We start from the raw sequence: 11,610 nt of genomic DNA, 5'->3' as shown, positions 1-11,610 counted from the left end.
CTCCCATGAGTGCAGAAGCCAGGCTTGGGGCTACAGGTGTGCTGTATCCAGAAGCCGGAGGAAGTGTAGCAGCAGGACAAAACCCCTGCCAACTGTTACTAGACCCGGAAACTGGCTGCTATTTCTATGTAGTCATGCCTCAGCTGCCACAGTGCAAGATGCTGTTTGACCCAGAAACTTGCCAGTATGTTGAGGTCCTACTGCCACAGCAGATGCTTCCCAGTGCTGTTTTGCCCACACCGTGCCCACACATACCGTTTGCCTCTCTTCACATCCCACCCATGTATACCCCACAGTGCTTACCTTACGTACAGTCTCATCCTCAGGTGCTCCCACCATCAGTACCATGAAACCTGACAGGACCTATAGACCGGCGGTTCTCAATTCCAGTCCTTGCGCCGCCCAGCTCTGCATATTTTGTATGTCTCTCTTTGTTAACACTCCTGATTCAGATAACCAGCTCATTAGAAGTGAGCTCCGTGCATGAACTGTGTTCCCATTGACATGGTCCCTACACAGTGTTCATTGCTCCCTACTCCCTGAGCAGGGGAGATATTTTGAAGTTTACCTCACTTCGGAACATTCATTCACGGATTTACACTGCGCAACGTCTTTACACAAGGACAAGTGTGACATCATATACCTCTGTAAATAAATACAATTTAAATACACATCTCGCACACTTCAATGCACTTTGAATGGAACATATACGTTCGCTCCGAACTGGAATCTTGGCGGAATATCCTGTGATGTCCACTTTGCAGGGCACTTACATTCGAATAGAACAAACGTCTGAAGAATAAGAGAAACATACCAAATGTGCACAGCAGGGGGATGCAAGGACTGGAATTGAGAACCTCTGCTATAGACTGTAAAAGACAATAAGTCATGCCCAAGGATCAGATTACCCAGTGCCTATTAAGTGCTGGAAGGGAGCTGTTTATAAGTTTCTGGATGAGTGAAACATGTTGACCATCTGCTGCCCTTGCCTTAAGGCATCAAATCTGAAAGTGTATTCAGTTAGCACTGCATTCAACACTCCTTGCTTCGTAAAGGCTACCTCTGGACTTGGCAATTGACATGGGTGAGACTGATTATATCTGTTGAAATGTTGTAAGATGCATATGCATTCACACATTCAGGCTACATAAACAGAGCAGGGGCTTTGAAGGGAGAGGGGCTCAAATCACCACTGGTATGGGCAATTGAGACTCACCAAGGGACTGGAGTGTCTTGAGCTTGTTTAGAAGGAATGACAAAGGTCATGAATTTGTTATTATAAATTGTATTTATATTTACTAAATGGCAGTTTGAGCAAAACCATGGCTCTGCTTCATGTAAACCATGGCTTAGTTAAGCACTTCATGAGAACACTTTATTTTTTTACATTTGTAAACTTAAACATAATTTTAGTGTCTTATACTGTATCTTTTAAAAATTGGTAACACTTTATTTAAGGACCAATTCTCACTATTAACTAGCAAGCATATTACTAGCATATTGGCTGTTTATAAGCATATATTAATGCTTAACTCTGCATGACCATATGATCCCTTAATGCTACCCCATACCTAAATTTAACAACAACCTTACCTTCCTGATTATTAGTATTATTAATAAGCAGCAAAATGAGGCCAAAGTCATAGTTAATTGTTAGTTTATAATGAGAATTTGACTTTAAAATAAAGCGTGACCAAAATTTTTGATGTGAACTGGTTTCAAAATCAATTTGCCCCAAAATGAGTTCAATGTTCTCCTACTGACACCTGACACTTGTTTATTAGAGACCTTTGCTTTAATCCACAGAGCCGTTATCTGAGATTCAGGATGGCTTATTGACTATATATAACTGATACTATTGGCGCATGACCGAATGTTCTGGTGTCAGATGTGAACACAGTGAGAGGATGGATGAGAATACATAGATATTTCCCTAAAAATCAATAAAGAAGATTAAACAGGGCCGAACCTTCTGAAAAAAATTTTTTTTAGACCAAACACTGCAATAAATCAGAGCCTCTGGGCTGTATGGAATCAGATCCACTACATAATGTTTTAGTTCCCATGTTTATTTCCGCATTACTGTTTGTTGTTATAAATGTCATGAAGAATGAATTGGTAATCCTTTACAATAAGGATTTATTGGTTAAAATTATTTAGTTATCATAATCTGACAATGAACAGTACTTTTACAGCATTTACTAAACTTGGTTAATATTAATTTTTACATATACCCATACATTTTTAACACTTTAATATTTAAGATGTATAAAGTAAAATTTGTAACATGAATTAACAATGAACAATTCTAATAAATATTAGAAATAATTAAATTCTAAATAAAATGAACCTAGGTTAATAAATGCTGCAAAAAATGTTAATTGTTAGTTCATAATACATGATGTTTTTCTAACCTTTTTGTAATGTGCACAGACAAAAAATGTTTTAGACAGACAGAAAGACATTGAGGTTATATTTTAATACAAAATAACTTTAGCAAACTGAATGTCCACATGGTCTTTTGTTCTTTGGCTCTTATGGAATATATAGTACAGTTTTAGTATTTATAAACATTATTATTTACAATAATATGTATATAAATTATGGTTTCTGTGTATTTTAAATATGTAATTTTTCACTGTTTTCTGAAGCTAAACATTTCTGAACACATTTTGTTTAGTGTTAATCACTTGCATATTTTGTACACAATCAAGAAGTAATAAAAAATAAAAAAAAAACCTGACCTTCATTTTATTTTGAAGTAATTTCAATAAAACACATAATGCTTAATAATCAAATCAAATCTTACATTTGATTTGATGTTAAAAGAACAGAGACCCTTTGTTCTCAAACTGTTCATTCAAGTTTTCCTTTAAACATATACACCCATTCTCTAATGGTGCATTTTTCTTGTCTGTTTTAGATGCAAAACTGAACAAACAAGTCAAAATATTTGACAGCAAAATTGGTGCTCGGCTGTGAAAATGTTCAGCTTCACCCAAACAACATACACTCTATTAAACCAAGTCAAATAAAAACTAGGGCTAAATTTTGGTGCAGACTATTTCAGCTGGAGCATCGATCACACCTTCCTTTATTTTTATGTCCTCGTCCTCCTCATATTTGCGACATGATGGCTTGAAGCCCCGGAAAGTGGGACAGATTGGTAGGTAGTGCAGACAGCTTAGCTTCCGGACCAGACCCATACCAATTGGAAAGTCATATGTGTCTGTTTTTACTGTTCCTGCTCCTGAATAATTATCAGCTGCCCATTCAACCAGACCTCGCTCTTTTCTGGTGCCTGCACACAAAATGCAGAAAAGCTGAATGTAGAAAAACATGTGCAACAGCCTGTTTGTATCTTCACACTGCTTTTGTTGTCTGTTTATCCAATGACTCTGTATTGCCTCAGTAGCTCTGTCACATACCTGGGATTGTGTTATCAAGTACAAATGCTATGAATCCCCCTACAAACATCTCTGTTGTCAGGAGCACTGTGATGATTTGGTCCAGTTCTGCTACACCTGTTAAAATCAATTGAAACGTGTGTATTCACAGTAATAGGTGACAACAGCTACTGCTTTGTACTGCAAAACAAAATATATCAGAAAACACTGTGTGGCATATCAACCTGTTTTAATGCTGTCTGGATGAGTGTCCAGGTAATTAGGCAACATGAGGCCAAAAAACATGGAAAAACCCAGAACGAAAAGATTTCTGGACGAGTTCAGATCCACACTCTGTAGGTTTGACAGTCCAACAGCTGTAATCATACCTGTGTAACACACACACAAGTTTAAACTTTACAAAATACATATACAGTACCATTCCAAAGTGTGGGGCTGGAAGATTTTTGGAAGATTATTTCTCTTGCTCATCAAGTCTGCACTTATTTCCTCAAGAATGTGAAAACTGGAATGTTGTGAAACATTATTCACATTTAAAATAACTGTTTTCTCCTTTAAAATATTTTTTTAAAAATGTTATTAATTCCTGTTATGGCAAAGCTGAATTTTCAGCAGCCATTAGCCTACCCGAGTGTCACGTGAGCCTTTAGAAATCATTGATAATAATAATTTCTTGTTGTTTTTGGGGTGTAGGGATGTAGAATATGGTCATTCATAATATGTACTTTATAAGTAATAAATAGTATAAGTAATAAACAGCCATTATATGTTAATAATAGGCATGCTAATAAGCAACTAGTTAATAGTGAGAATTGTTGGCTTGATTATAGTGTTATAGTTTTTTGTTTGTTTTGTTTAATTCATTCATGGCAAGAAGTTGACTTGGGTGGAGCAAATCTGCAGTTACTACAGAGTTTCTGGACTCTTTACTGACACCATGTGAGCGAAGCTGGAACAAAAAAATCTGCAAATACAAATAGGTCCAACAAGATTGTTACCAAACAAGGTGCAGAACATCCCTCCGAGGATAGGGTCGGGTAAGGAGGCAAACAGGGCTGTGAACTTCCCAATAGTTCCCAATAAAAGCATTATGCCTGCTCCATACTGTATCACCCTCCTACTTCCCACCTGTAGGAGAAATCAAGACACCAGGGAAACCACTGCATGTCATTCAACACAAAACAAATTCTAAAAATTAACAGCACTCATTACCAGCTCCCTCTACCTCACCTTGGTGATGCCAAGCACCCCTATGTTAGGACTGGAAGAGGTCGATCCATTTCCTGTACCCAGCAGCCCCGCTATGATGCAGCACACTCCCTCTGTAAAGATCCCCCTAGGAAAGAAAACAGATTGATTTCTACCTGATTTAAGTTTTTCATAACTTTCCCCTCTCTCTCTGACATTAAGAATAAAAAAGACATTTCAAGTTTTAACACTTCTATGTAAAAGCTGTGTTGAGTTTGCTGACGGGTGCTGTGTAATTAGTTGTGACATGATACCAAAACAATCTGAGCTGTGATGAGGTGCTGCAACTCAAAATCAGACCGAAATAATCAGAGACATTGTTAAAAGCAATCTGCAGTCACAATGTTGAGAGCCTTCAAAAAGAATATGCAGAGCTGTAGGTGCTACACACAGCCAGGAATACCACAATCTTTAAAAGTGCAGTAAGCAATTTCTGAGAAATGGTGTTGAAAGTAGATCAGACTGAGCACCAAAAACACTTCATGATGGGGGAGTTGCCTGTGTTGCATAGCATGTTCGTGAATTTGGTATCCTTTTGGGTAGGGGCGTGTTTGTTTTGGTGATTTCAAATACCAATAGTGTTTCTCAGAAATCTAACTGCACCTCAACGGTTTACTTTGGTTAGTTGCTCTGTTGTTTAGGACAGATAGCATCTATCATACTTCCTCTTGGCTAAGATTCTCTAAATAACTGTTTACATCTAAACACAGATGGTCATGTGTTGATGCAAACATCTGCGTGACCTTACAACATCAGCTGTTGCTGCTACTTAATTTTAACCCTGTAAAGCCTACAGGCTTTACAAATCACACTTGTTAACTAAAGCCTCTACATTATAAAACTGTGAAAACTCTGAAAAACCTGTTGTGCACCTGTGTGTTGTCTGATTTTAACCCTTCAGGTTGTGGTCCTTACCTATTGATAGCATGAACAGGAGGAGGTGGAGCTCCAGAGAGACGAGCACAGGCGTAATAGTCTCCGATAGACTCAACAATACCAGCTAGAGTGGCACTAAACATTCCTAGCACTCCTGCTACCGTCACTGTGGGTAAACCCCACTGACCTGTGACACACACAAAATCATGAACATGATTTGGAAAGAGCTATTAACCCACCAATATCCTTCCCTCAAATCATACTTCTAATCATTTTAATGTGAAAAAAAAAATGATAGTCTTAGATTAGATATTAGCCAGCAAGCAAGATCCTTACATGGATAGGGGAAACGAAACCATGGTGCCTGGGTCATAATATCGCCCCGGGCGTCAGTGCGAGCCTTGTAGCCATATTGATTTGGGTCGTTCGGCAGCACATCCGTCAGGGTGAGAATGTAGCAAACCAGCCATACCAGCATGATTGCCATGATGATCTACTGAAATCAGGATAATCGATTACTAAAGACAAAATGTTTGAAAGTGAGCATTTCAATCTGTAAATGCACTGATAACATGTGCCACATGGGGTAATGTGAACTTCATTCAATGGCCTATCAGGGAGTTTAATTAACTGAGATGAATACTGCATCTATTGCTTAGCCCTATGGTTTAAGATATTGTCAAAATGCATGATGATATAATTATCATGGAGCTAGTTGATGAATGTTGGTTCATACCGGAAACATCTTGAATATCTGCACATGTGTGATGTGACAGCCTTTTTGTTTGGAGTAGTTTGGGAAAGGACAGGCCCAGTTTCTTAGATACTGAGCAAACAAAACAATGAGGAAGATGCACCTGGAACGACAAAACACACAGATGTATTAAAGCAAAAACATCTAGTATAGAGGTAAACCAAATGCATTTAAAGAGCTCAAGGTCTTACAGCAGGGACAAGCCCCACTGGCTGCCTGCGCGGTCTCCTGCCGTCTGGAAGACGGACAGGCCGATAAGGGACACTGTGGGAGTGACAGTCAGGGGTCCGATTGAATTAAGCAGGATCCCAGGGATTCCAGCAAACCCTATGACCACCTCAATCAGGCTGGAGATAATGATAGCGCCCTGAATCTAGAGAATTGACACACACAGGCATAGATCAGGACAGGACATTACTAAGGCAATGATGACTGGTTCAGACGCTGGCCACGCACCTCTCGTATCCGTGGTTGCCAAATATGAGAGGTGTTGAGAGGAAGAGTCCAATCTCCGTAAATCTCCTCTGTGAAACCCAAAAACTAGGTTAAGCATTAACTTAGAAACAGATTTGATCTGCACAATATGGAATGTAAACAGATTCTCACTAAACAATACGTTCTAGAAGAAGGGACAATTCACACAAAACTGCGCTGCATTTGAAAAAAAAAAAAAGTGTGTACGTAAATATGATGCTTGTTGCTTTTCAAGGAGAGTGCTATATTTTTAAGACACCATGTTAAGTTAAAAGCAGTTCAGCTTTTAAAAACATGTCACGAGACGTGCAGTCTTTTCCACTTTTTTTTGTTGTTGTTGTTGTGGAAACCGTGCTACATTTTTTCAGGATTATTTGATGAATGGAAAGAACAGCATTTATTTAAATAGAAATCTGTAGTAACATACTACATGTCTTTAATATCACGTTTGATCAATTGAATGCATTCTTCCTGAAAACCATTCATTTCTTCTACTTCTTTTTTTTATATGCTGACCGGGGACTGTATTACAGAAACATCCTAACCTACAATTTTAACAATGGTACTTTCAATTAAGAAACATATATATATATTCTGTCATCAAACAGTTAACGGTAGCCATTGACTTCTACAGAATGATTAAAAAAAAAACTATGGAAGTCTATGGTTTGGTTTGGTATCAACATTCTTCAAAACATCTTTTGTGTTCAGCAGAACACAAGAGTAAATAATGACTGAATTTGAATTTTTTGGGTGACCTTTATCTTTAAGTAAAGAATTAAGATTAGAAATTTGAGTAGTATAGCCTCTGAGGAGTTAACCATAGAAACAGTATCAGACAAAAAAAAAAAAAAAAAAAATTAGTTTGTGCAATTATGCAATACAGAAAGCTTCCCCCACTGATAGTCACTGTAAAACTCACACATTGTGTAACACTGTTTGTACCTTCAGGGGGACATTTCCATTTGTCCAGCCTCAGAATTGCCTGAGCAGGTATGAGAAAGGCAAAAGCACTTGCCTGGAACAAAGGCAACCTGAATATGGCATAGAAAAAAAAAATTATATTGTGACTACTAATCACATATTTCTATTCTAAAGCCCACATTGAATAACTCACCTGACACCAAATGTAGTCTGTATGAGCGTAGTGATCCCCACACAGGTGAAGATGGTGCCCACTAACTGGCTGACAGTGTACTGGTCCTGCCCCACACACATGGCTTCAGCCAATAGGAATGGTACAGCAATAGTTCCACTGAAGCATGTTAGGTAGTGCTGGGGATCCAGAGGCAGGACATACAGATAAAGGAAGGGTTAGAAGGGATGGGAACGTTAGGTGAGTCAGACTGTGGGAGAGTATGAGAATGTAAGTGTACCTGCAGTCCCAGCAGCACACACAGATACCAAGGCGGGACGTCCTCGATCCTGTAGATCATATCAAATCCTGCAGGCTGATTCTGACTCCCATCAGACGTCTTGGCAATGTCAGCAGGCATCTCTTGTACCTCTGTACCATCTGCTGGCACAGCTCTATCTGAAGGTGGGAGCTAATGGGCAATATTAAAAAGATAGAGTATAATAGAGAATAAACACATACACGTGCGTGCACACACACAAACACACGGTTCATGTGTGTGTGCACATCTGTTGATGAAGTCCAATAAAACATATATTGTAATACAAAATAGAAATAAAAATAAATTCAAGTTAAAGAGAAGCTTTAAACACACACAAACAGCACAAAATGAAAACTAAAATTATGAAAATAAAAGCTACTTTAAAATATGAATAAATACTACACTATATAGAAATATATATATAGCTATATATATATATATATATATATATATATATATATATATATATTTCTATATATATATTTCTATATATATATATATATATATATATATATATATATATATATTCAGGATACTGAGTATGAGCAGCCTCCATTATTCAAATAACTTATGTAATTTTTTCTTTTTCTTTCTTCTAAGAAAACTCTCTAATGCTCAGAATGATTGAAAGTAAGTTAAGTTAGGCTGTGACTCAGGAAAAGAACAGGGTCGACTTGACGTACTAGTTTAACACAATTTTTTGCAGCGTAGACATTTCCTTGATACGCGTGACAAGTTAAGTGTGCAATAAAGTGTTAAACCCATTTCAAAAAAGAGATAACATGGGTAAAAACATGAACATCACAATTCATCATTAAGCAGCCAGACTGTGTAAGGTTGTCATTATAAACAACATTATGCAGATGCTATTCCAAACAAATATAGCACACACTGTATCAATGCATGCTTACCGACAACAAAGCTTGAGAATGAGCATTAAAGATAACCAAAGTTGTGTGTGTGTGTATTACATTAATAAAAATGTAAAAATAAATAAAATAATTTAAAAAGCAGTTAATACCAAAACCTTTATTGGAATAAAATATGTATAAATTACATCTACATAAAACATTTTTTTTATCTTGAATTTGATTTATTCTATCACACACTACATATTCCCATCAAAATAATTGTGAAATTTGAATAAAAAATAAAATAAAAATTACATAAGGAAAAAGTGACATCATTTTAGTTTTCAGAGAAGCAGAGTTCAAAAGTTAGCAAGTTGCTCTCTCATTTAGCATTAATAATTGACTTAATATTTAACTACAGATAATGTATCTAACTGCAAAAGACAGCAAAAGTTAACTTAAAAGGTGGTTGAAGAAAATACATTTTAGGGAAAACAATTGTAGCGAACACAAAATTGATGGAAACAGTAAAAAATAAAAAATAAAGAAAAAGTAACAAACATAAGATCTTCAGGAATGTGGCTTGTAAAATCAAATCAATGGACCAGAACTGACATTCTTATGTCTCATTGTTATATGTTCTATCACATATAACTCCCCTAAAGCATTAAAGCTTTTCTTAATTAAGCTTCTTTTCTTTTTTTTTTTTAAATCCAAGTGCAGCGTATCCCAATTTGGTACTTTGAGTAAATGTAAACAAATATATAACAATGCAAAATAAATAATGAGTATCATTCACTGGCTCATATTGCCAAAGAGCAAAATTATAATTAACAAGAATGTATTTGTTTTTATTTACCTACTACTCATAATAACTTCTTGGTGTATTTTGTCCACTAAGCTAGCAGTTATTCTAAATAGTAATCTGGCACAATACTTCCAGCTTATATTTGAACATTTGTGCATGACAAAGACCTAAATGTTTTTCTTTGCATGACCAGAATTCAGATTTAAATTTGTAAACACTCAAGAAAAGAATATCAAGACATTTCCCTCCATGTAAAGATTTAGTTATAAAGAAAACAGCTGAGATTTCCTTAAGATGTCATTACAAATCTTCAGTGTTCCAATGTGATATTTAACCAACAAATGCTTGCTGTTCTTACTTTCTCTGAGATAAACATCTGCAGTGTGACCCAAATCAGTGTTTTCATTCACAACAATGACTCTGCGCTTTATAGATATTTTACCTTGAGCTCCTCTGCAGTTTCTGACTGATTCATTGGCCCTTGAAGGATGTGTTGGGCTCTGTGCTGCTGTCTCCCAGAGGCCATGTGAGACCTGAGACCTGGCTGGACGCAGAGGCTGGTTTTATGGGAGAGCGAGAGACAGAAGGGGACCAGATTAGACAGGTTAATAATCTGCCCTTGGTTCTGGACTTTACTCCTCCTGTCTGTGCTCATCAAAAGGCCGACAGTGTGAACAAAACAGGAGCTGTGTTCATGAAGCAATGGGACGCCTCTTTTGGATAACCACAGGGCCCTTAAAAAACAGAACATGTGGGGTTATTCTTCAGGGCAAAGACTTTTGAATGGTTATCTAAAATTTTTAAAGACTATTCATCTTCTTCTTAAGAAATGTGTGGTCTATTGCGAAAAAATGGGAACTGCAATATTATAGCTGCATCAATATTAGGCAAGATAACCCCTCCTGCAGTCCCCGGTAGATAGACCTCAGTGGAAACCGCAAACTTTCCACACTGTACTCTTGGATGCACCCTCGTTGCAGTAATGAACACGTGATTTCACGTGGTTCACACCTAGATGTGACAGAGAAGTGGAGTTGCTCGGTTCACTTCTGCGGCCAGTAGAGGGCGCTACAGAGCAACTACTGGATTAAAGACTCTTCATCTGCGTGGATCTGTGGATCAGAGTGATCTTTTTGATCTTCCTCGAATATTTTGCCAATAAACCTAGACAGGATGATCAGGATATCTGCAATAACGGTCAGGTTTACATTATCCCAATTATAACAAATGGACATAAGATATTGTTTTGAGATAATAAATCCAAAGAACTATGTAATAATAAATTAGTATGACTGAAAGTGAACTTTTAAGTGCATATAACCGCACTTAATATATATACACTGATCAGAATGAAGTAGTTAATAGGGCCATGTCAACATTAGGAGTATTGGGTGGCATAACAATGACATCATCAATTACAAAACTTCACATTTAGAAAGATTCTCTATTCCTTTATTTATGCAATTCATCATCATCCGAGGAAGTAGGATGTCAAGCTGACACACATCTGCATCATGAATGAATGAGACGCAGGCCGGCACAAAGGAAAAGCGCATGAAGGGATATCTTGAGAAGATTTAAGCAGAAGTCTGGGGTAATTCTCTTTTCTAGTTTCAAAGTTGTAGCCTGAAAGACAAGTTTCCACAGGCTTATGCGACACATTTTTCTCAGAGTCCAGCACAGGATCAGAAGAACACCAGAAAGGAGACAGAGACGAGACGAGTGGGGAAAGAGGATGTCTAGAGGGCCTGACAGGAAACCAGTGACGTAGAGGCACAAACACAGCAATGAAGTA

At 37.3% G+C, this 11,610-nt stretch overlaps 1 protein-coding gene across 1 annotated transcript; it reads right to left on the bottom strand.

The window, feature by feature from the left end:
• Positions 1-2,515: 2,515 nt before the first annotated feature.
• Positions 2,516-11,080, bottom strand: slc23a1 (solute carrier family 23 member 1). The gene is made up of 14 exons (XM_042711008.1): positions 10,258-11,080; positions 8,136-8,306; positions 7,877-8,034; positions 7,705-7,793; positions 6,742-6,809; positions 6,477-6,658; positions 6,268-6,388; positions 5,868-6,024; positions 5,571-5,718; positions 4,638-4,743; positions 4,406-4,535; positions 3,632-3,775; positions 3,429-3,524; positions 2,516-3,301 (listed from the first exon to the last, which is right to left on the bottom strand). The coding sequence occupies exons 1-14, from the start codon at positions 10,564-10,566 to the stop codon at positions 3,045-3,047; spliced, it is 2,136 nt and encodes a 711-aa protein (XP_042566942.1). The 5' UTR covers positions 10,567-11,080; the 3' UTR covers positions 2,516-3,044.
• Between the last annotated feature and the right edge of the window lie 530 nt (positions 11,081-11,610).

The sequence above is a fragment of the Cyprinus carpio genome, chromosome A21 (assembly GCF_018340385.1).
Source record: "Cyprinus carpio isolate SPL01 chromosome A21, ASM1834038v1, whole genome shotgun sequence".
Lineage (NCBI taxonomy): Eukaryota > Metazoa > Chordata > Actinopteri > Cypriniformes > Cyprinidae > Cyprinus > Cyprinus carpio.
The sequence above is the reverse complement of the archived record's forward strand: the minus strand, read 5'-3'. Positions and strand labels throughout refer to the sequence as shown.